General features: G+C 37.5%; 1 protein-coding gene across 4 annotated transcripts in view; it reads left to right on the forward strand.

Annotated features, from left to right (window-relative positions):
* The window catches only part of LOC139725551 (beta-arrestin-1-like), a 182,155-nt gene that overhangs the window by 150,552 nt on the left and 5,504 nt on the right, over positions 1 to 26,099 (forward strand). For all 4 annotated transcript variants that reach the window (XM_071636639.1, XM_071636642.1, XM_071636640.1 and 1 more), the window contains exons 3-11: positions 8,678 to 8,738; positions 9,686 to 9,927; positions 12,586 to 12,685; positions 13,670 to 13,833; positions 15,106 to 15,263; positions 16,278 to 16,430; positions 19,855 to 19,944; positions 21,270 to 21,367; positions 21,918 to 21,960. In XM_071636639.1, the coding sequence (XP_071492740.1) occupies positions 8,678 to 8,738; positions 9,686 to 9,927; positions 12,586 to 12,685; positions 13,670 to 13,833; positions 15,106 to 15,263; positions 16,278 to 16,430; positions 19,855 to 19,944; positions 21,270 to 21,367; positions 21,918 to 21,960 (1,109 nt within the window). The remainder of the gene's footprint in view (positions 1 to 8,677; positions 8,739 to 9,685; positions 9,928 to 12,585; positions 12,686 to 13,669; positions 13,834 to 15,105; positions 15,264 to 16,277; positions 16,431 to 19,854; positions 19,945 to 21,269; positions 21,368 to 21,917; positions 21,961 to 26,099) is intronic.

Genomic DNA, 26,099 nt, shown 5'->3' on the forward strand with positions numbered 1-26,099 from the left:
TTGGCAACTCAATGATATATCATGTGAACGTACCTTTCATTTGCTCCGTGCAAAAACTTCCATAAAATCTCTTTGTTTTCATAATCAATGATTAAAGGGATCATATAGTCTTGGTTGAGATGTAATTTCAGGTTTCTAACATTTTTTGGTGAGATAATGAGAAACCTCTTATTAAATATGAAAGAGCATGTACATGTAATTCCATGAGGAATTCAACATTTAATTGATGAAAATTGGTTTTGAAACGGCTGAGATATCCAAAACACAGTGATTCTAATAAAGTGTGGGACCCACCTTTTATTATGATTGCTTTGTTTTACTTTGTTTTTTAATGTTACAGCCATTCCAAACTTGATTTTCATCAAATAAACTTTGAATTCCTCTTAAAATGGTATGCTCTGTACTATTTCATAAGTGTTTTCTTGGTACTGTATCTCGCAAAAAGTTAAAAACCCAATTCTCATCTCCACCAATACTGTACCATCCCTTTGTATTTCTGTTCATGCAGGGAATAATGTGTGCAATGTATATGTACCTATAAAATGCGCATGTACTAATTGCAAATTTACATGATGGAAAAATGAAAATTTAATCTGTAGTACAGAGCAAATGGGGGATGAGCTCACACGTGACATATCTAAGTATTGCTATCTATGTGTTTAATTGATCACAAAGTTCTTCAAAATGTTACAACTTTGATTCTCAGTTTTGATCGAAACTTCCTCAAACTTTCACTGTCCTGTTCCTCGATTTTTTCTGCCTTTATTCACATAAACCATGTTTTCAGGGTGGAATTCACCTTTTACAATTTCTGGGAATATGTACTGTATGTAGGCAGTGTATTTCACCTGATTTGTCATGATTGTAAAATACATCCTTAGCTGAGTTAGCCCTAAAGTTTATTGTATACTTTACAATTTGCATAAATGCAACATCTTGAAGCAATTTCAAGCATAAAGCTGTGCTGAGGTGCAAACCAAGCTAATTGTACTGTGCCAGATGAGAAGATCTTAATTTTAAAAAAAAAAAAAAAATTGTTTGTATGTAAGTCTGTGCGTTCATGTTGTGTTCATGTTGTTTTCTCACCATTTAATGTGAGTATGAAATGTATGTGTGTTAACTCAATTGCATCATAACAGCTTTGCAAGTTACGTGTAGCCTCTGATATTGTATACCTCGGTGAGCATTTCTGTTTAGAGAGAACCCCTATTTGATGTTCAGGTTGAATTCATTTTAAGGAAAGTATAATAATCCATGCAAGCACAGTAGGAGAAGTTTCATCACAACTATGTACATGTACATGACATCGAGGAGTTTTGAGAGTTTCAGGTTTGACTAGTGTTTTATTGCAAAATCTTAATGTCAGTCACCATCACATACTGCAAATTAGAAAACTGATGATGTCTTTGCCTCACAGCTCTCCCATTGGTTTGACCACCAAAAAAAAATATTACAAAAATCACTCGTGTGTTGAATAATTTTAGTTTTTTCAGACACCTTATTGCAGGTTGAATTGTTAAAACTCAAACAATTTTCTGTGAAGGGTTTGTTTTTCTTGAATTTGTGTCAGTAAAGGAAATTAGGTAATAATAGTGTGTAAGCAACTGGGAGACAAGTGTGACTGTGACATCATCACATCTAATTTGCATATGTGTGACTCCAGCAAATACTGGTATCATTGTTCTGGGGAAAAACATGTAAAACTTCCATAATACAAGTTTCTGTGTTCATAATAGTCAACTTGAACAAGGAGCAGATGTTCATACCTTAGAAGATGATCATGTTTGTTATTGTTTTTTTTTTTTTAACGAAGCAATAGAGTGACTCTCGTTTAAATAATTTTCATGTAACCTTTACCAAAGTCTAGCATTAGTTTTCCCCAACCCTGCCCCCCCCCCTAATAAAAAGACAGAGAGAGAGAGAGGAAAAAAAATGACCAGCACACTCCATTCATCATCAGGAGGAGTTCGTTCATTGTTTGTGACTTCGTCTATTATGTGTCTTCTGTCAAAGTGGCGTCCCCTGGTCAAGAGAATGGCGGCTGATACAGTACATGAGCCCAATTTGGATGCATGCTGCTCGTAATTTACCGTTGAAAGCATCACAGGCCCTTTTAGGACCCACAGTAATCTCGCAAGTGATTTAACGTGATGGTCCGTAGGATCACTGGAGCGAGATCCTTGCAGTGGGCGAACATTTGGAAAAGGCAGTGTAGTGTTTCCCCATTAATTGCTTTCTCTGTAGAGCATCATTTATTCCTTTCCTCATATATATAAAAGGCTTTCACAAAGGGGGAGGCAGTAAAGAAAGAACAAACAAACCAACAACAGTCCGCACAATTGTTCTGCGAGTCCAGTGCTATTGATACCAAGTTCTCATCAAATATTCCCCATGAATATGAGAAAAAAAAAGCAAGAGTGTGATGAGCGCAAATCATCAAGTCCACTGGCTCTTCATAATTGAAGCAGATTGGTAGTTTTGCCGACGGCACATCGTCACCTCGCCTGCATTTCGGTTCGGCAGAGAGCGGTGATGGGGTGTGTAGAAGTGAGCAACAGGTCAGCTGTGCCCTTGTTTTGCTCCAAGAATAATTTCATACTCCTGACACTAGTCATTAAAGGGAAACTTCACGTTCAAATTGACATTTACATAACAAGACCAGTGAAAGTCAGATAGCAAATAGGAACAGAAACATTTCAATGGATTTGAACCGAGAATGGGAAAGTTATGGTATTGTTAGATATAGCATGATTTTTGTCAAAAAATGATATCAGTCATTTGCATATATGCATATGTATGCAAATCTAAGGTAAAGATGTCAATGCCCTCAACTCACTTATATCTGTCTGTAATAAACCATATCATGAAGTAATATTTTCTGTCAATATTTCAATACTATTAAAGGAGACCTTTAGATGATTTTAAGACTTTTTCATTGAAAATCTATAAATTGGTTACACTGGGCACAAACTTTCAGAATTTATCATGATTGGGGTTTAAGGAATAAGAATGTTTTCAAAATTCATATGAATTTGACAGTATCACAATAGATAAGGATGATGAAAGATATACATGCAGCAGCTTCACAGTCAGAATGCATGATTTGGTGCTCAAGATAGCAGAGCAAAAGAAGAAAGCATGCATAATTGTAGTAATATGGAATACTGCATCATAGCGGAAAGTGTGAGCCTGGTATGTCATCATCCTTTTTCGTGTTTTGGGTTTTTTTCAGAGTATTGGTTTATCTGCTTGAGGACTGTCACAATAAATTCCACAAATCTGTACATGGCACTATCAATTTATGAACTACTGTGGAAGTGGACATTTTTGTGGTGTGGGAATTTTTGCATATTTTCGCATGACTAGAAAGTAGCGCAAAAAAAAAAGCACACAAGTATTTTTGCTTACTATATGTACCACTTTAGCTATGTTCAGACGAGGGCAGTTTTGGTCGGAGTAACTTCGGAGGAAGCTTGGTCGGAGTAACTTCGGAGGAGAGGTCGGAATAGTGCCCGTCTGAACAAGGTCGTGGTAACTTCCTCCGATCGGAGGAACTTACCACAACCTCTTCCTCCGAACAAGATACTCCTGAGTTTTCTCAGGAGTATCTCGCTACCACGACTAGCCGGTCAGAGTAAATTGCCCGTGCGGACAAGCCCTCGGAGTATCTCTGAACTTACATACCTTATGACCTAGGTAAAACTTCCGGGGTCAAATCGCAATGTTGACATTTTGCAAGTACACGTGCGCGTGTAGTGCAATTCTAACTTGTAGTCGATTGCGACGAAGAAGCTAGCGCTCAGAAATTTCTATCAACAAGAATGGAGAAGACAAATGCCGCTGGTAAAAACAAAAAAACAAAACCAACAACAACAACAACAACAAAAACAAACAATGGTATGGTCGACATTTCCGGAAGTTACACCGACCCTCCACGGTGATCCCCGCAAAGGCCGTGGTAAAGTGGTCGGAGTTTCTTCCCACGACCGTCGTGTGGACACAGGGTCGTGGTAAGATAAGCATAAATTTGAATTCTAATTGCTGCGCCATAAAATTTTACTCCGACTAGAAATACGTCTGAACATGGCTAAAGTGATGTCTTGATTCTGCGGAATTTAAATCTTGCGCAATTATCTTTCTCGGTTGAGCATGAAAAGCTACTGGCATATTAACTGATTGGAAATCGTATAAATTGTCTGGAATGGCCCTTTAATTCCCTTTATTTGTTCATTACATAACCACACTTTTTACCCAAACCTTGTGGAACTCAGTGTCAACTCTGTAATTGTACAGTAAACTAAAATCATTCTGTTTCCAATTCGACAAGTGCACAAACTTGGTATTAACGTCATTGCCCTCATGACATTAAAGCGACACTAGGGGCAGGGGTATTAATCACCTTCAGTGATAATTCTAGTTATGATTAAAATTACCATTAATACTCATATCTTTTGGTAATCAATTCTTGTGCTCGATGGCATTGGCATGCCCTACAAGAGAGTTTGATATATCATGAGGTTATAGTCACATGGATATGATAGTTATCGAAGAGGCCTAATGGAATGCTCTATTTGGTGATTCAGTGATAGTTATAACCTGTAGTAACTCTCCCAACATTTATATTGTACCACAGATATGTTTTTTATGCCTCCGGCAACGAAGTGGCCGGAGGCATTATGTTTTCGGGTCGTCCGTACGTCCGTACGTCCGTCCCGTTTTGTTTTTGTCGATATCTCAAGAACCGTGAGGTGGTTTTGCATCAAACTTGGTATGAGGGTATATCCTGGGGGGATGATACTTTGTTTGGATTTTAGGGTCACGGGGTCAAAGGTCAAAGGTCACAGGTTATTTTGTGGAAAAAAGGTTGAAATTTCATGTTTTTCTCCATATCTCGCAAATGGTTCAAGGTATCTTCATGGAACTTAGTATATATGCATGTACCGATGGGCAGTGATTATCTAGGGAAGTTGGGGGTCATGGGTCAAAGGTCAGGGGGTCAAAGGTCAAGGTCAACTCCTCAAAATATCACTACTTTCCTTATATTTATGCAATGCCTGAAGGATTTTTTTTAAACTTGATGTATGGCTGTAGAACCCAATATGTATTCTGTGGGAAGTTTCTTGCCAAAAGGTCAAAGGTCAAAATGTCAAAGGTCAAGTGAAAGTGCTAAATTGCACTTCTTCCTCCATATCTCAAAAGTAACTCAAGGTATTATCATGAAACTTACATATTTATGCATGTTCTTCCTAACAGTGATTCTCTTTGGAACTGTGAGGTCAAAGGTCAAAGGCCAGGTTTAGATAATACTATTTTACCATTTGATACTGAAATTATACTTTTTCTCAATACCTTGAAAATTACTCAATGCATGAACTTATAAAAGGGTCAAAAGTCAAGTAAAAATCATCAGTTCCCCCAAATACCTGCACTCTGATGTTTTAATAATTCATCCAATTGAACCTAGTTCTGGGAAAGTGAACATTCAGCACATTTGTGGCAAACCTGTCATTTTAATATTTTGCCAATTGTGTGAAACTGTCATCACACATTGTCAAGACATTGTACTATAGACCTATTAGGAGAACCATGCATTATGGCGGAGGCATACACCAGTCGCCGTAGCGACATTTCTAGTTTTTTTTCTGTCAGGTGTTGCGCATATTGTTCTTAAGGTTGGAAATTGCTATACCTTTGTCTTGAAAATTGATGATAGTTATTTCTCATCCAGTCATTGCGGTTTCTGAATCCTGCATTTCCATTACTCACAAAATTGTCCAGAAGTCATCATTATAAGGTGGTACAATCATTGTATATATATTCTTTCATGTTATACTTTACGCACCTTAATTTCTGTTATCAAAAAAGTGATGTTCATATCTTTTTTGTCGAAAAATGAAATAAAACATTGAATTGAATCATTTTTTAAAAGAATTTTATGTCCATGAAATGTAGTATACAAATAATGACTGCTATGAGGGGCACAGTTAAAATTATGGTTTTCACATCACCGAGGGCCTACATAATTTTAACTGTGCCCCGAATATCAAGCTGTCATTATTTGTTTTATATACTGAAAATATAGATTCCGAAATATAGAGACCGAAAATACAGTGTATAGATTCTAGTCTCTTAATACAGCACTCGTAATCAACGCTGATCGACAGCACGGCGGTCGTGTCATTGGTGCGTACATATGAGTGATCTATGTGTACGGGGTTGCGACTGTCTCCAAACCTATTTACAGGGCACAGTTGATTCTATGCCCCGGGCACAGTAAATCATGACGTCATTTTGATCAAAAATGGGGCACAGCTATTTTCGTGACTCCACTTTTAACCAATCAGATGAGAGGAATCTATATATGAGGTATATAATAGACGATATCCCAGAGTGTGAAAGAGGTGGCATTCCTAGCTAAGTGTACCCTTATGTTAGAGACCAATTACAATGCATGGTAGGACTGGACTCTCTGTCCATATGGCGTCTGTTTGTCTGTTTGTATGGTTTTTGCTGCTGGTATGAAATTCGAACCAGTTTATGACAACATCAATTTAAGCATGTGTCGAAAAGGTATTCGGTATTTGTCATCTTGAAAGCTTGTGAAATGGAACGCCAAATAGGATAGTAACTCATGACCTGTAATTAAAAGTGCACTTGTGTGCATGCTAAATTGATATGCTAGCATAATCATTGTAGACGCCTACCTACCCTGAACATACCTACATACTCCGTGTTTATGATGCACAGAGGAGAATCCTAAATGCCCAGGGTATTAAAGGGGTGGTATAGTTTTTGCTGAGATGGGGATTCAGGTTTTAACTTTTTGCAAGATGGTTGGAATTCATCTATATGAAATTTTAAAGAGCATATCATATACATTGTACTTCTAAGAACAATTAAAATGTGTATTTGATCAAAATGGGTTTTGAAATGGCTGAGATATCCAAAAGCAGAGTAAAACTATGGTAAAACACAATATTTTCACGGCATGAATTTCAGAAATTTTCACGAATTGGAGCCGACGGCCTGTTTCACGGGCCGGCGTGAAATTGTTGCAAGTTGCCTGGAACATATAATGCATATAGTGTAGTCAAAAAACTTTCACATGAATGTTAATTTTACGAATCTTGGCTCTCGCGAAATTTGCAGAATTAAAATGCATACAAACATTCCTCATTTTATTTGGTCGTATTTATCTCAGCCTTTTCAAAACCAATACACAAACAGGACTGATACTGAGTAGGAGGAGACCCTGACCTAAAGAAGCCTCTGAGAATGTTGGTTTTTCTTTAAAAATGTAGTGTGCAAGAAATTTCATGACATGAATTTCTATCTACGGATATCTGGGGGGTGTTTCATAAAGCTGTTTGTAAAGTTACGAACAACTTACGAGCGACTGGTGATTAGTTCTTGTGCTGAATTATGGAAATTCTGATAAGTATAGCACATGAGAACTGATCACCAGTCACTCGTAAGTTGTTCGTAACTTTATGAACAGCTTTTATGAAACAGGGCCCTGATCATGAAGCCACTTTTGTGGAAACCTAGCCAACATGTTGGGCGCGTGATGACCTTCTATTCAGATTGCTCTGAAAGAGGAAGGAAGAAAGGTGTGGAGTGTTTCCTAGATACATCCACAGGCAAACAGCATGCCTTTAAAAACAAGTACTAGGATGCAAAGCTGTGTAACATAATGTTGTACATGCTGCTTTATGTTAAATCAGTAACCATTTTTTATCATTTTGATTTTTAACGTCATGATATGTTGTGTTAGAAAGGCACTCTCTCAAAGAAATAGTCTATTATTGTTGTGATTGTGACGATGATGATGATGATTACAACAACAACTGATGCTACTATTACTACTACATGATTGTACCACTACTACTACTACTACTACTACTACTACTACTACTACTACTACTACATGATTGTACCACTACTACTACTACTACTACTACCACTACTACTGCTACTACTTCTAATACTACTACCACTACTACTACCTCTACCACTACTACTACTACTACTACTACTACTACTACTACTATTACTACTGCTACTACTACCACTACTACTACCTCTACCACTACTACTACTACTACTATTACTACTACTACTACTACCACTACTACTACCTCTACCACTACTACTACTACTACTACTACTACTACTACTACTACTTCTACTTCTACTATATCTACTACTACCACTACTACTACCACTATATTATTAGTATCATTGTTATTGTCTCTGTCATCACGAGACATCTCTTTGAGATCAACATCACATCAAGTTCCATCCTAGAACCTTTAGACTTCGTCTGACACTTTTCTGCGGATTCTTGCTGTCCCAAGCACTGCTGCTTTTTGGAGTATTACTTTAACACTGGGTCTGGAAATGATATTACATAATTGCATTCTTACACTATTATTATTATTATTATTATTATTATTATTATTATTATTATTATTATTATTATTATTATTATTATTGTTATTATTGTTGTTGTTGTTATTATTATTGTTGTTGTTTTTGTTGTTATTGTTATTGTTGTTATTATTATTATTATCATTATCATTGTCATTACTGATACTACTACTATTGTTATCATCATCATCACCATTGTTATTTCAATCTAACTGTTAACAACTTCCTTTGACTTGTTCATGCATAGATCACAACGTATCTGGGAAAGAGGGACTTTGTGGACCACCAGACACACATAGACCCCATAGGTGAGTGGCATGAGGGCATGGAACTCATTGGAGAACAAAGATTAGGAAAAATTGTAATAATTCATACTTTTATTTTTCAGCTTTTCATTAGACAGCTAGTGCTCTAGATGGAGTAAGAGTTTTCTTTCACTAGAGTCTGTTCTTTTTTTTTCAATATCTATGCTTGTGTGTTTCACTTGCAGAATTTCAAAAGCCTCTTAAATGCTTAATTTGTCACTAATACTTTCTTTAGGTGGCAGACATTTTGAAGATTAAAGGTATTGTTTACCATTGGGAGCGGTGAATTAAAAATGTTTCAAGTTATCACATTTAATGCATATGTGTAGGTCAGTCGTATCATAAAACATCCTACCATGTAAGGATTTTGTGATAAAGCCTAAAGTATAATGGGATATCACTATTTTTCTCACTAAACCATAACTGTAGACAGTTACTGTAAAACATGATATATTCGCGGCATGAATTTTTCGCGAATTGGAGCTGATGGTCTTTTTTGCGGCATGAAATTTTCACGAACTGCCGCTGGCATTCAATGCATATAGTGTAGACAAGAACTTTCGTGTGCATTTTAATTTCGCGAATCTTGGCGCTCGCGAAATTCACGAAATTAAAATGCACGCAAACATTCCTCGTTTTACGGTAAGTCGTGAAACAGTTTTATTATAACTATTGTTCACATTTTGTGTATTTAACAATACTTAACATTGATCATACCGATTTAAATTTTTACAGTGGTTGTTTCTATCCCTAATTCACATTTTAGGACTATTTTAAAGCACTAATGCTGAGTTTTTGTTTCATCTGCAAATGGTAAATTATGCCTTTAAATGCTTAATTTGTCACCAATTTTTGCTTTAGTTGACAGACATTTTTTAAGAGTAAAGACCCTGTATTTCTCTCAAATTGGCCACTATTTATCATGATTTGACCACTCTTTTTGTCTGCAGATGGGGTGGTGTTGGTGGACCCAGAATACCTGAAGGAGCGCAAGGTGTTTGCCCACGTCCTGGCCGCCTTCCGCTATGGCCGAGAAGACCTGGACGTCCTCGGTCTGACCTTCAGGAAGGACCTGTACCTTGCCTCTCTCCAGGTCTACCCCAAGCCCACCGCAGAGCAGCGGCCCCTCACCAGACTCCAGGAACGGCTGATCAAGAAACTGGGCCCAAATGCCTACCCCTTCTACTTTGAGGTACGGCATGATCAGAGACTCTCCCAACTCTCCCGCTTTCGACGGGAGATATCCTGCCGAACGCCAATTTTTGGCAAAATCTTCCATTCTCCCGCTTGAAATGATCTTTCTCCTGCCCAAACACCTTTTTAAAACCTGGAATTAAATTTTCATATATCCAAAGGAACTGGGAACCATAATGTGATTGGGCACCACAATTCAATTCTTTTTTCATTGGTTTTTTGCTTGTCAGCCGATCGGGCAAGATAATTTGTAGCAAAAAGGACCTTTTTTTTTGACAGGGTGTGGCATAATTTCATGGCAATTTAGCATAATTTTAGGCTGCTTCAAGCACAATCCCATGTTCTTCGCTGATCACACTGGTCTCTCGTTTGCTAGGGGTTTCAGGCGGGAGAATCTCAAGATCAGAAGGTGCTTGGGGTTGAAGTCTCTGCATGATGTATCGTCAGCCAGTCACTAGGTTATTACAAAAGCAAACTAATTTAATTTGATCTGATTTGATTTGATTCATTTCTGCATTCAATCAAATATAAATTGAATACATATTTCGCAAGCACAAAGACAAAGAATAGCAGGTGCAGATATTTAAAACAACAATATAAAATTACACAAATAGACGCACATACTAAAGCGACGGTATTGAGCATTATACATAAACAGAAACATGCAATGAAATATGTTGTATTTTTCACTAGATAACAAATAATTGAATGCAGAAGACCACCATCGTAAGTGATTAAGCTTGAAAAACATGTAGAAGGGGCCTCAAGCAAGCTAATAAAATGTCACATGCCAGATCATTATAACGGTATTGTGCACAGAAAAGGGGTACAGACAGTGAAAGGGATGACAGAAAGGCTTTGCTCAACAAGCATTTTAACCCGTTGAGGACGAGTCCCGAGTATACTGATTCTCGGGCAAGTGTCTATGGGAAATGTGTGTTGTAGCAAAATCAGCCCGTCCTCAACGGGTTGTAAATCAAATTGGATGTATTGATCCATTGTGTGTGGGAACCAGCTATCCTGGCAACACCAGGGTAATATTATGACAGGGCCCCCAGGTAGAACATTGGCAACACTAAAGAGGCTACCCTGGATAAAGAAGACCACATTTTCATTATAGTGCAATGACTGGAAAAAATAATGAGTAGGATTTGTGACACCTGTTGATAGTTTGCTCTCAAACTGTACTCAAAGCAAACTTTGCAAGCTGTCTGTAGATAAGTGTTGGTCTATTAACCTACTTGTAACTTCCTGTTGCGCAAGGTTCATTCTGACTACTGGTAGTTTATAATCACTGGGGAAAGTTTCCACGCGTGTTTGAGTGAACAAGACCAGTCGGCCACATAGTTGGGTTGAGTGGGTTCAACATATAAATGGTTAAAGGGATGGTATCGTTTTGGTTGAGATGGGGATTCAGGTTTTGACTTTTTGCGAGATAATTAGAAATCCTTTTTTTTTAATGAAATATCAAAGAGCATACAATTTTAAGAGGAATTGAAAGTTTATATGATGAAAATTGGTTTTGAAATGGCTCAGATACAATATATCCCAGAACAAAAAAAGGTCCTAATTAAAGGTAGAAATCACCTTTATTAGGACTTCTTTGTTTTACTTTATTTTTTAACATTTTTTTTTATATCTCACCTATTTCAGAAACAATTTTCTTCACATAAACTTTGAATTCCTCTGAGAATTGTATGCTCTTTCATATTTCATATAAGCAGTTTCTGATTATCTTGCAAAATGTTGAAATGTGAATCCCCATCTCAACCAGATCTATACCATCCCTTTAAATACTTTATTGAGTGGATTTTAATGTGGCATGTTAAGAGTTTACTTCATTGAGTGAGTTTAATAATTACTTCAGTTTGATGTTGCACCAGACAACAGATTAATCTAAAACTTCATAAAGGCTAATATCGTGTGCCGTCTTCAAATGAAAATTGTGCCAAAATGAGTTGGGCTTTATTGCAACTGATTGACAAATTGCCCTTCATCGACGTAAATAATTACTCAGGGTGCCAATTATTAGATGTCTTAGTAGTAGCTATGGTTATAAAAAATGATATGCATACATGCGTGCATGCAGGTATATGGGTTGGACTCAAACCAAAGATCTCCTCATTACTAAATTCCTTTATTTACATTTCAAGGCATAATAATTTTACAAAATTCAAAATGCTTTTTTTTTTCATTTTATGTCTTTATGGTAGTATAGTTATCCTATATAGCAGCAGGTACTGCATACTGTATCTATGCAAATTAATGAATTCATGGATTATTTTTTATTGCATCTGATTGACAAATTGCCCTTCATAGACTTAGATAAGCACAGATTATTCAGAGGTTTTAGTAGTAGCCAGGACACAAAGTCATGGGCATACATACTTGGGTTGGACTTGAACCAAACAATGGCTACCACTCAAACACTAAATAGTCTGTGCTTATTTATGTCAATGAAAGGCAATTTGTCAGTCAGTTGCAAAAGAAACAACTTGATGCCAGAATTCATAAATTTGATTATTCTAGCTTTGCAAGAGAGAGCTACAGCCTGAATATTTCTGGGACACGATACTTCGAAAATTTTGTGAAATCGAGTGAGCGTGTCACCTCATCTCACTTTGTTTGTTTGTGTCTTTTTTGTTCCTGCTGACAGTTGCCGATCAATTCCCCGTCCTCCGTCACACTTCAGCCCGCCCCGGGCGATACGGGGAAGCCGTGCGGCGTCGACTACGAACTCAAGACGTATGTGGCGGGTACGTATCGCCCTCGCGAGGGAGAATCCAAGCCCTGTCCTCTTTTGTGCGGTTGTCAACTGAGGCTCGGGGTGGCCCGCTTTCCTGGCGCACCGCGCCATGCAAAGTAATATGGCCATGGGTGATAGGGTTTCACCCTAACCTTCTTCTTCTCAAACGTCACTGATACAAGAGCTCAGCTTGGTTGTTGCGGGAGACGATTTCCATGGCTCCTGCCAGGAGAATAAGAGAAAAAATGCCACATTTCAAATTGAGGAAAGATCCCAATGTATGAAATAGAATGAGACAAAGGATTTGTCAAAGGACATCTTTTTTTTCTCTGAAAATTTTACTGCTCTTCTCGATTTTCACCCTTTCTGATGTGTGCCATCCATACTCTTTTTAATAGAGAAATTCAGGTATAGCATTCAATGGCGTATGCATAATACTTGTAACTTATTCTGTGTATGCATACTACCACCTCTCCATGCTGGTGTATGTGTGCTGCAATTGAAAGAGGCATAACAATGAACTAGACTTTTGTTGTATAAACTTTCCATTTTGATCTCTGATGCTTTGACTTAAAAAATAGTACAAATTGTGTCCAAAGTGGCTTAGTGTTTCATCATTCTTGTAAAGTCATGCAAATGAAGCCTTTAGTACATTCATGCATTTATGCATTTATGCCTCAAAAATATGTCATAGATATGAAATGGAAAGATGAGGACAATCAGGCTGCAGCGTTTAATAGGATGCTAGGTGATATGGTATACTTGTTTGTGAGATCATAGTTGTAGAAAGTGCATGTCTTTCATCAAAGTATTTGCAGAAAATATCATGTCATGCTTGTCAACAAATCGTGTAGATTATGCCTAATATGATTTGTTAATCACAGTTTGCATAGATTGATGTACAAGTTACAAATTGTGTAGCTGTGTCCGTAGACTTGTCACTGATTTTAAATATTTCGGTGCATTCTTTTGTTCTTGCCCCCTCGCCGCGTAGAAACCATGGATGAGAAGCCCCACAAGAGGAACTCGGTCCGACTGGCGATTCGAAAAGTGACGTACGCCCCTGACGTTCCGGGTCCACAGCCGGGTGCTGAGGCAACGAAGGACTTTGTCATGAGCCCCGGACAGCTCCACCTAGAAGCCACCCTGGACAAAGAGGTTGGAAACCTGTCTTCTGTGCCTATGAACTTTGTTTTAAACTATAGCCGCTTCATTCTGACAACTTATAAATTCTATAGATATGAACTTTGTTATAAATCATAGCTGCTTCTTCCCGATAACTTTGTAAATTCAATAGATATATGAATAATAATTCGCATTTATTTTATTATTTTCAAGCTTTCATGACTCATATTTCTCTGTAATCAATCATAGTAATTGTAGCCATGTCAGGAAAGCCTAGGGCATGTTGAGTTGCAGTGGTTAGCCCCGTTGAATATGGATGCCTGCTTAAGACATCATTCATACTTCACAGTCATGATTTAGTCTTTCCTTTGATCCTGTGGGATTCAATCATGCTTTTTATAAGCTGCAACAATTTCAAAATTCCCATTGAATATCACAAAACTCCACGTAGAAGGAAAAGTTTTGGCTGTGTTTTTTGCCACTATTTCATGCGTCCAGAAACTAGTGCAAAAATAAAAGCAAGCAAATATTTTTGCTTGTTACTCACTGTGTAATGTCTTGATTTCATGGGATTAAAAACAATCAAAATTCAATGTACTCAACAGAGTGCGAAAAATTACTTGCGCAAAGTATCCACTTTTACAGTATTCAATTTACCTCAAACCAGTCGTTGTTTACCTTATGTTGAAGTGTTGTATATCGCTTGGTGTTTAAATTCACAGATGTCAAACTTGCATGCCATTGCCTATATTACTGTCACATACATGTGTATAAATAGAATCACAAGGATTTTTTGTGTGTGTGTGTGTGGGGGAGAAACCTTTGCAAGTGAAGAGAAGATGAAAAATGTTTGACTGATCGCTAGTAGCAAAAAAGTTGGTCTCTGTTTGGTTGTTGGTGTGAAATGCTGGCATAGGCTTTGTCTATGCATGTTACTTTAATACCAGAAACATTCACGGCACAAAACTTTTGCGAATTGGAGCTGACGACCTTTAACTCAGCATGAAACTCTTCCAGAATTGCCATTGGCATTCAGTGCGACATGTAGACAAGAACGTTCATGTGCATTTTATTCTCACAAAAGTTTCTGATTTAACAGTATACATGAAAACTGTCCTTAAAGCTGTATATTGATACGCACACCAAGTGGAAGTTTGTGTTATTCATTAAAGTTCCATTTTTAGATGATTGAGAGATTTTTCGGTTTCTTCATTCTACCTTCAAATATTTCCCTCAAATAAAGATAGGCAGTGATATCTCACAAACTATCCGTCTCTGCCTATTGTCTTTCATTTTTCCTCCTAGATGTACTACCATGGGGAGAGCATCGACGTTAATGTCACCATCTCCAACAATTCCAACAGAACAGTGAAGAAGATCAGGGTGTCGGTCCGCCAGTACGCAGACATCTGCCTCTTCTCCACCGCCCAGTATAAATGCCCGGTGGCAGTATTTGAGACGGAGTGAGTTCTTCCTTGTATTTGTGCTGGTCCTGTCATTGCTGCAAGCTGAGATGACGATAATGTTGATGATGATGATGATGATGATGATGATGATGATGATGATGATGATGATGATGATGATGATGATGATGATGATGACAATAATGATGATGATTATAACAGTTGTTTGTATTTATATGGTGCACAATAATCTAGAAGACTTTCTATGCACTATGTTGGGGTCATCTGCCTGTAGAGAGTCAAAAGGGACCTAACCCCCTTGTTATCAGGGGCTTGTCCATCCTTAGTTTATTTTAAAAAAATGAAAAGTTTGATGCAGTTTTTAGTTATATGTCTTTTCAAGATATATAAAACCTTCAATCCCTTTTGTACATAAAGTCATTTGAGACTGTTTCATTTTTTCGTTATATGCCAGCTGAGAGACAAAAAGAAAATTATCTGAGTGCTTTCTCATCATAATCATATAATGAAAATCTGAATTAATGTACTCAGACTCTATGGATTGATATTTGTCACTTTCAATCTAAACTAGCAAAGACAGTACTGCAGTATGCTGCGCAAACAATTGGTAATTATGACTTTCATCACAGAAAAAAAAAATGTGTTGTACAGATTTGATGTTGAATGATAGAATGATATTCTTTGGAAAAATTACCGGATGTGTGGTAGAAGGCTTTACAACGGTGCACTACATATTCTTTCTTGGGTAAGTATGTGACCCTGAAAAGAGCCTACCCACTTTAGACATTTTAGGCAAGCATGTTCTTGCCGTTTTCAAGAGAATGGAGAAACGTTGAGAGGGGGTTGGCCCTTTTCGGGACCACATATTTACCCAAGAAAGAATATGTGGTGCACCGTTATGCCTTGTACCACCCATCGTTCTACCGCCCCGGAAGCCTTGAGTTTAGTTGAAGTTACATGTAGCCATTGCAACATTTCAATTTCACTGATAAACCAAACATAGGTACTTGTTCATTGTTCTCTAATCTTTACTCTCTGGATCTGCTTTCGCAGAGATCCCGGCTCCGGGCTGCCGCTCAAACCGAGCCAGAAGCTGACCAAGGTGTTCTCGGTCACACCGCTGCTGGATGACAATCGGGACAAGCGGGGCCTGGCGCTGGACGGCAAACTGAAACACGAGGACACAAACCTGGCCTCGTCCACACTGTAAGGAATCTAGCTTTTAGCTGACTTTCACTTAGCATTACTGTAAAACCAGAAATGTTTGTGCTCGCGAATTTTGCAAGAAGCCAAGATTGGCAAAAGTAAAATGCACGCAGAAAGGTTTTTACTGCACAATGCATTGAATGCCAGTGACAATTCACAAAAGTTTCATGGTGTCAACCCGTTGAGGACGAGTCCCGAGTATACTCGGGCAGGTGTCTATGGGAATCAGTCAGTCCTCAACAGGTTAAAAAGGATGTCGGCGCCAATTTTCACAAATTTCATGCCGTGAATGTTTCTGGTTTTACAGCACATCCACAGAGCTGGAAAAAAAAATGAATGAGATTTCCATCTGCTTGTTTGTGTGCTTGCAATTCTTCCATCCAAAGTTCATTTGTTCCAAGATCTAGTATTACTTCTCTTCTATTCAGTTGGCAGCATTTGCTGCTTGGTAAGAACTAGGTGACAGATTCAGGTTACAAGCAGGATCCTTCCTCTCCTGCGTTCAAATGCAGATTGAACGAGTGATCTTTAGTAACGGCAGCCGCAGCAAAAACATCTATTTATAGAGTTCATTTAGCTTTCCTGTTTTCCTCGTTTTGTACACCATGGAGATGCAATACAAGAGCAGAAGCAGTGCAAATTTCAAAAAAGAAAAGAAAAGAAGAAGAATTAATCAAATTACCAATTTAGCAGGTGGGAGGGTGCAGTGCTTTCTGCCTCGAGATCGCTCGACTGCTCCCTGGAAAATTTTGCCCCATTGACAAATTTGATTAAATGTGTGAGGATTTTTTACTCTTTTTTTTACTCTGCTGTTGACTTCAGTTCATGTGCTGTGGCTGTTTCCAACCAGTCTAATTGATTTTTGTGTCAGACATGTTGTGAGCATTCACTCTGCCGCGGGGTCACTGAAGGCAGTGCGTGACTGTTGTATGCAGGGGAAAAGTCAGTACTCTTAAATGACAAGTCCACCTTCATAGACATGTGGATTGAGTGCATGCAGCAATATTAGTAGAACACATCAGTGAGAATTTGAGCAAAATCGAACAATCCATTCAAAAGTTATGAATTTTTGAAATTTATGCGCAGTCACTGTTGGATAAGAACACTACTATGGCTTGTGATGTCACATGTGTACAACGATATACTAGTAAAGAAAATATAAAGAAAAAATCAACACATTTCACTTTTCTCGCATAATAAAAGGACACTTGACTTCCCTCTTTCAGAAAGCAAGGGGAGGAATTTTGCCCTTTTGCCCTTTGTCAGTGACATGTCGAGTGTGAAATTTTCTTTATATTTTTCTTATATCATTTGTGCATTTGACATCATACACTGTTAGTCTTCTCATCCAGCAGTGACTGCACAGATACTTTCAAAATTCATAACTTTTGAACGGATTGTCCGATTTTCCCCAAACTTTCATTGACGTGTTCCGCTAATATTGATGCATTCACTCAATCCATGTGTACATGAAAGTGGACTTGTCCTTTAAAGCTAAAACATAGTTCTCATAAGGGCTCAAAAATTCATCTTTCCCCATTGGGAATTTGCTTGCAATATATTGAAAGACTCTCAAAGCAACAACAACAACTACAACTTGTCTGGCTGACATGAATTTGCCAGGATAGTGAGTTGTTTTTGAGTATTTTGAGATCGAAAGTGTGAAATGAGAAAAGTTGGCATTCCTGAATTTTATTCCTGAAGTGCCCTCTCCATTCATTAGTGGGTAGGCTGAACGTTACAAGTACAGTTGTAAGTGATGATCGAAACATGCCCTAGCAGTAGTATTGAATTGCATGCAGTTAACGAGCTGTGCGTGCGACTCACTCTCGTGCGATGGATACTGCTGTGGCCAGATATATTGTAATCAATGTAATCAATTTGAAACATCACATAGCAACTACTATCGGGAATGCTCAGAGATTGCAGTCTTTCTTGGGGATACATTCACAATTTTGTCATTACTCAACTAAAATTGTTTTATCACAGCTTTATTTCACACATTTCTTATGCATCTGTCTCTATTTTAGAGCAAAAATCAATTGTTTCTACAGTCATATGGAAACTATGTTTTACCTTTTATAAAACAGAGAGTGGAAATCCGAGCGTGTGTCCTAATAGTAAAATTGATGTTTGTATGTATTTTTTTTAATCACAAAATAAAAGTCCTCTTTAAATTAGAGATGCTGCATTCATAGGGTGTGTTCGAGCGCTCTAAAGCGAATCAAAGCGAACTGAACCAAAGCGTACCGTACCGAACTGTGCCAGTTTTGGAGCGGTCGAGTGCTCTGTTGAGAAAGCGTACCTCACCAGTTATTTTTACAAAAGGTCACGCATGTTTGTAGCAAGAATATAATATCAGTACGCTTTTAGAGCACATCGGGAAGTGGTCCACTTTTGGCTCAGTACAGTAGGGTACGGTACGCTTTAGGAGCGTTCGAGTGCTCCTCTGGCGTGGGTACGGTACGGTACAGTTCGCTCTAGGAGAGCGCTCGAACGCACCCTTAGAGACCAAGGAGAATATGATTATAACTAATTCGAAATACAAGGAAGATATCAATCGAAATTTCAGCTTATCCAGCACAAAAGTGAATACAAATTCAACTGAAAGCCAATGGCAATAGAAGCAGTCGGCAGAAGAAAAAAAAAAAGTTGTGTGAAAGAACAGACAAATCTTTAAAAAAGAAAATGAAGCCTATTCCGCATCATTCTAGCCAGTGTGTGTGTAATTTGAAGCTACGCATAGATTTAGTAACACTTAAACATGTCTAGAGCTCTTTTGCAGACTATATATTGCCATTTACTCTTACATATTCTGGGAAACTGTTGTATATGCCCCATCTCTGCTTCGATATAAATCCACCAAAATGTCCATCAAATGACCCCTATGCTTATAACCATTTGACTTACTTAGCTTTGATGTATCAATTAAGATAACGGAATAGCCGTACACTTTACTATTCATACTTTTCATGCATATATATCCAAACAGTTGGCTTTCAGATCCCGAAGCAACAAGAAAAACATAGTCTCACTTATCGTCCCGTGGCTACTTGGCGTCTGATCCTGATTTCAATGTTTCATATACATGTATATCAGATATGATAAAAGAATTACTGTAGACTTATTCGTACAATGTACTTTTCATGCATATCCGAGAAGTTGACTCTCAGATCCCGAAGCAACAAGAAAAACATTCTCTCACTTACAAGGTTTGTATTTTCCCATGGCTGCTTGGCATTTCACCCTGATTTCAATTTGTCAGTTGTGATAAAATAATTATGGTGGACTCGTGCTTGATTTTGATGCATATCCAAACAAAACATTGTCTCATTTATTGTCTGATGGAAACTTGGCATCTGATCTCTTTTTATTTTTAGCGTTTTTCAACATCCTGTTCAACATCTGTTTTGTTTCATTTCAGGCTGAGTGCAAAGACAGAAAAAGAACGAGAGAGCCTGGGTATCATCGTACAGTACAAGGTCAAGGTCAAACTCATCATCGGATACGGCGGGTGAGTTGGGTTAGGACACCTTCGGCGGTCGGCCAAATTTACAGTTTACTGCTTGCCACCTTCAACTAGCATATGTGACCCTGCTCCTCAAAACAAACAAAAAGTCGCCAGACATGAATTTTTAGTTAAGACCATATTCTGAAAGAGCAGACTTTAAGCTTTAAAATGATGTATAGCTCAAATCAAATGGACTCTCCTATTCTATCTAAATATTGGAAAGAAAGCACAAACTCAAGAAAAGTGTGAACTGAGAAAAGAGGCTCTGAAGTACAGTGTCTATTCAAGCGCTTAATCTTTACCAAACCGTGCTGGCTGTGTGATGAATGGAACAAAAAACAGGAAGTAAACCACCAGAGTAACAACAATGAAGGGATTATCAGATTAAACTGAAATTAAGCATGCCTCATTAACACATTCTGTCCATAATTAATGCCTACTTTCAAAGCATTAGCACTATCCTTTCAAAAGTTATTAGAGTTGAAAGTGAAGAGTGTGGACAAGGTTTTTCAGAAATGAAAAAGGGATTCTAAAGACACGCCTAATCACACTATCCTACCACAAATGTTCGGGATAAACTGCTAAAAACACACTTTCCTGCCCGTTTTATGATACCAAATTTTAGGATAATGTAAAAGAAGACCGGCTCTTTCAGAAAATATGAAAAAGTCAAGTTCGGCTGGGTTGACCCATTTCACTTATTTTCAATCCTCACGCAAAATCAGTGTGTGCGACTTTATGTTCGTTTTGAGGTGCACGGTCACATATATATTAGGAGACATTAGGAGAAAAATCAGTTAGAATGAAGGAATGAAAAATTGTATAAATGTACATATATGTGTGTTGAATAGACTGGTAAACTTGTCTATTCAAATTCTGTGTATACACATAAAACAGAAGGTAATTTCTTACAATCAGTGTACTAATAGATTCAAATTTATGGATTGTGTATATTTCCTCTTAGAACCTCGCAACAAGTTTATCCATCAATCTCTGCAATTATACCACATATTATATGTGGTATAATTCGTTGCGTTTCCATTTTCACAAATTTTAATAATAATAATGATGATGATGATGATAATGATAATTACGATGATGATGATGATGATGATGATGATGATAATGATGATGATGATGATGATGATGATGATGATGATGATGATAATAATAATAATAATAATAATAATAATAATAATAATAATAATAATAATAATAATAATAATAATAATAATAATAATAATAATAATAATAATAATAATAATAATAATAATAAATAACGATAATGATAAAAATAATAATTTGGTTGTTGTTCTCTCATCGCGCAGTGACCTGTCAGTGGAGTTACCGTTCACACTGTCACACCCGAAGCCCAAGGAGCCGGAGCCCACGCCAGCACCCACCCCAACCCAGAACAACACCCAGAGTGAGTCTCAATATACCAGAGGTGCTATGTTCTTCTTGCCTACTGGGCAACACTTATCACATTATGACATCCTGTTTTGTTGGCCATTTCAATGTCAGTCCTTGGTGTAATCATGCCAACGATGTGTGGAAACATTTTTTTTTTTTCATAATTGATATCATAATTGTCCTCTTCGCAAGATTAGATGTTTTGGAGGGTGAAATGATGTGTACAAACAAGGCTTCGACAAGGAAAATGCTTAAATTAAATACTACGATAAGGACACTTGATTCATCAACAAAATGTTTTGAGTGCACAAAAATTTTTGTGTGTGTTTATATAAACTTACATTTACAATGTATGTGAGAATGTATGTCACAACATAAACAAGGTTGTGTTGTCTGTTATAATACTGGGAGTCATTGCAATCAAATATTTTCCCAAATTGGCATGACTGACCATCTGGAACCAAAACCAAATCCACTTATATTTGAGCTCCATTGCAGAAAACTGAATTCAGACTCTCATGTGATTAATTGTCTTCTTCTTGTTTCAATGTTCCATCATGCAGCTGAGGTACCAGTGGACACCAACCTGATAAACTTCGACGCAAAGTAAGCCTGAAAGATTTCTCCTCTCTTTTTCTCTGCCCGTCATAGTTTAGTGCCTTTAGCATTTTATTGAAAAGCCTCCTCCAAGTCACCTGTGGATACCACTGATATCTCTTGCTGAGTAATATTGTCCTAACAGCATACCTTCAAATGCGACCTTCATGTACTTCCTTATCCTATGTTTATTTTTCTCTCTCTTTCTAGTTTTCTTGTCCAATACTCTCTGAATATTAGTTATCCCTATCGCATATAAAACATTTTGCCCCTAGTGGTTGGGCCCGTAGGCTGGCTGTATGCTATGTGCAAATGAATGAGGGGATCTTACGCACCCATGCACAATACATGGAGGTCAAGTGGGGTCACACTTTAGGTGTCGACTTGGTAGATGCATCTGATTTTCCCCTTTTTATCATAACTAAAACATTGTTAAATCACAATAAAAATGCATTTTCATAGCATACAAGTTCAGATTTCTTTTCCCAACTTGTAACAATTGCTGAGATAATCTACAAAACTATGGTAATTTGGGAATAGAGATAGTGCTCCATGTTTTTAGTTTGAGATAGAATGGAGCTCGCGCTGTGCACCGGCACAGCATTTTCAACGCATTGTTACAGAAATTAAATAGCACTGCCGCTGTCGCGATGCAAGAGGGAGAATTGCTTGCCTTCAGGCATGTTGAACTTGTCTGGCCTTCTCCACTCTATGCATCATTCAAATATAGCAATCTTCCCTTCAACTCTTCCCTCATCATGATTCCATCTAGCCTCCGCTAAAGGAAATATCATTTAACCTGAAAATTTACTGATGAGAAGTTATTCACCCAGCCTGATGGTGGACTGTCAAACCAGCCTTGAAAGAAGAAAGATACGGGAATTAAACATGCAAACAATTTGTCGCATTAACCGGAATTTGTTTCATGAAATTTTCAGTAGAATAGGCTAGATTGAATTAAAAGAGATAACTTTTTAATTGGAATGTTTAGCAATCTTTCCAGCCTGTCTGTTGGCCCAAAATTTACTAGTAATTCCCCTCCACCCAATGCTGGGCCTCATTTTGTTTCGTTTTTTTCTTTCTTAAAAAAAAAAGAATTGTGTGTGCTGGGTTTATCATTTTCACACACAATTAGTTATTCAGTGTGATCTTTTACTGGCCCCAGATAAGGAGGTCTTGGCAAAACCTATCATTTTGAAGCTGAGATCGTCTTGTTTGCAAACTAGAATGATTGGCGAAAAATATAAAATCATTAGCTGCTTTTAGGGGACTAATTTCGATCGTCAAGCTTTTACTGTCTTCCCCTTCTCACCCCGTGCCTTGTCTATTTTTCCATAAATGCAACTTTCATACTGTATACACAACATATTTTGCGGGGTTTTTAGTTTTGTGAATTTTGCGCGTCAGGTGCTATTTGCAAGTTCAACAACACACACAAAAATTTAGACTCTGATCCTTACATGCATACAACATGCACGCTCGCATTTCTCCATTCATTGCACTTCTCCATGACCACAAATTTAATCACTCGTGAACTAGTCAGGAAGTTGCGGTTCATAAAAAAATCACTTGCTAAATATATAGCGTATATATTATATCAAAATTGTATGTGTGGATGTCATAGGTGATGACTGCAAGCGACGCATGCATAAATGCAAATGATTTCTTCATCTAAAACCCATCGCTATTGTATCCATTACATCAGTATTTCGGTCGTTACCCTCAACTGTTTTGATGTAAAGATGCATCTCGCTTCCCTATGCTTTGATTGTTTTGATCTATAAATGTTCATTTTCTGCTTTTTTTTCCCCTAAAGCTGATTTTCTGTTTCTTCTAATTAAAATTCAACCACTTCCTGCTACATTTTTTACTCTTGTAGTTTTGTTCTCTCTTTTCTTGTCTCGTCGTGACATTTCAAGTGGTTTGCTTCAGGCCATTTCCGTCACCAGATCCTTCATAAAATTTCTGGGGTTTTTTTCTTCTCCATCACATTGTTTCATATTACATGATTATTCAATACAAATGCTAATGAGTCTTGTATCAGCCTCGCTGCATCAGGCAAACTTTCAGTCAAGAATTGTTGTATGCAGAATATTCTTAATGTAGTAATCACCACTACCTCTGCGCTGTACAAATTGGTTTACTCAACAGTAGAAGAGCAATGAACTCATTTCTACTACTTTTTGTGCCTCCGCCACGAAGTGTTGCCGGAGGCATTACGTTTTTAAAAATTGTTTTAATGAGCATCTGTTTGCCCATATGTGGTGAATGTCACATTCTTCAGAGGCTAAAGATCATATCAGAAATCAAAATTGTGCTATATTCAGAGAATACTAACTTTATTTCCTCTGTACTAGACTACCTGTTCCTTACATGTAAAAATTGGATATCATTTCTTGTGAGATACCCATTTTGGTTTCCTTTAATCCTCATTATTCGTGATTGCATATGAAGACTGCAAGACCCCCCCCAAAAAAAAATAAATAAATAAATAAAATAAAATAAAATGAAATAAAAAATAAATAAATGATAATAATAAATAAATAGATAAAAATAAATGAAATAAAATAAAATTTAAAAAAAGGAAAAGAAAGAGAGGGGGAAAAAAATTATATGAGCCACGTCACCCATGTGACGAGATGTTGAATTGGAATCAAATATTGGCTTTTTGCTATCTTTTCTTATTCTTGTTATTCTTAATAGGATTTGCATGGCTGCTACATGTATGTAATCCAATGCAGTTTAATAGTCTGTGTGCATATTCGGATCCAGCAAGTCGCATACTCTTTTTTAGCCAACTGGGACTTGCCTGTATTCCAGAGACTAACACTGATAGTGCTAAGATATGATTTAAATGCTGCTTTTTGCCATAATTATGAATGCCTAATAAGCCCAAGTAGACCGCAGTTCCCGTGATCTGTTGCATGTTTAGCCCATTTGTTATGATGCTGTTTTGACCGCTTTGCTATATTGAGTGAATGATGAAAACAGTAAACCTGGCTTGCATAGACTAATAATGTTGTTTGGCCTTTGACCCTTCCTCCTTTCTCTACATGCTTTCTGAATTATCATTATGCAATCCTTGCCCCCCCCTTCCCTTACCCCTACCCCCTTGCAATGATCCCTTCTCTACTCATACACTTCATGAACACTCCCTTTTCAATCTCTCTCCTCCCCCTTCTCTTTCTTTTCTCTCTTTTTCCTCTCTCTTTTCTTTCTCTTTTCCAACAACAACAACAACAAAAATGATAATAATGTACGAATACACCATATCAACCTCTGCCCCCTCCCGCCCCACCCCCACCCCTACCCCCAACCTGCCTTGTCTGTGCCCCGCCCCCCTGCTTCGCATCATTCTTCAGGAATGACCCTAACGGACGATCGCGCAAGTATTGTGTCAGCCGAACACTTTACTTAACGAGTGAAAACAATGAGAGGTATTTTGAAGCACACTCCGGTTCTATGTCAAATGCATTTAACATTGGAGTTTGCATGGTGTGAGATTTTAGTGTAGCAAAGTTGCATGATGCATGCTTGTTGGTTGTTTTGTGTTTGAATTTTCCCTGCCAAATTTACCTAATAGTGTATTTTGCGAGTGATTTTAGTTGTCATTCATAGTAGAAGATTGAACTTATTATTCTTTTTTTTTTTTTTTTTACTTGATAATAATCCAGTATCATGTAAGGCTATAATTTCATAATTTGTATATCAGTTTGAATTTCAGAGGTATTTCAGTTTTACTGTGGGACAGGAGGGTGTATTTCATAGATACTGTCACAAACATTCATATTCTGGTTTTTAGATGATTTGATTTTAAGTCTGGTCCAGTATATGAGGTATCACATTCATAATACATCATAGTTTTGTCAAGTCAAGATCTATGTTTTCTACACATGTTCTGAGCTGTCAGCTTCAAATTTGCATGAAAGTTTTGGAATATCTGTAAAGATGCCCATATCTTTGTGATTTGAATCAAACTTTGTCAAAATCTGTTATGAATTGTGTCATAACTCTTGTGTAGTCTGTCTCCTAAGTTTTTTTAAATGACCCGAACTTTAAAAACAAATGCACAGGAAATTGATTGAACTCCTCAAAAATTCGGCACATGGAGAGAGAGGAAGCGGGGACCACAAAATCCATTCACGCAT

The sequence above is a fragment of the Diadema antillarum genome, unplaced genomic scaffold (genome assembly GCF_040938485.1).
Source record: "Diadema antillarum isolate AM-2024a unplaced genomic scaffold, OU_Dant_1.0 seq00000049_RagTag, whole genome shotgun sequence".
Lineage (NCBI taxonomy): Eukaryota > Metazoa > Echinodermata > Echinoidea > Diadematoida > Diadematidae > Diadema > Diadema antillarum.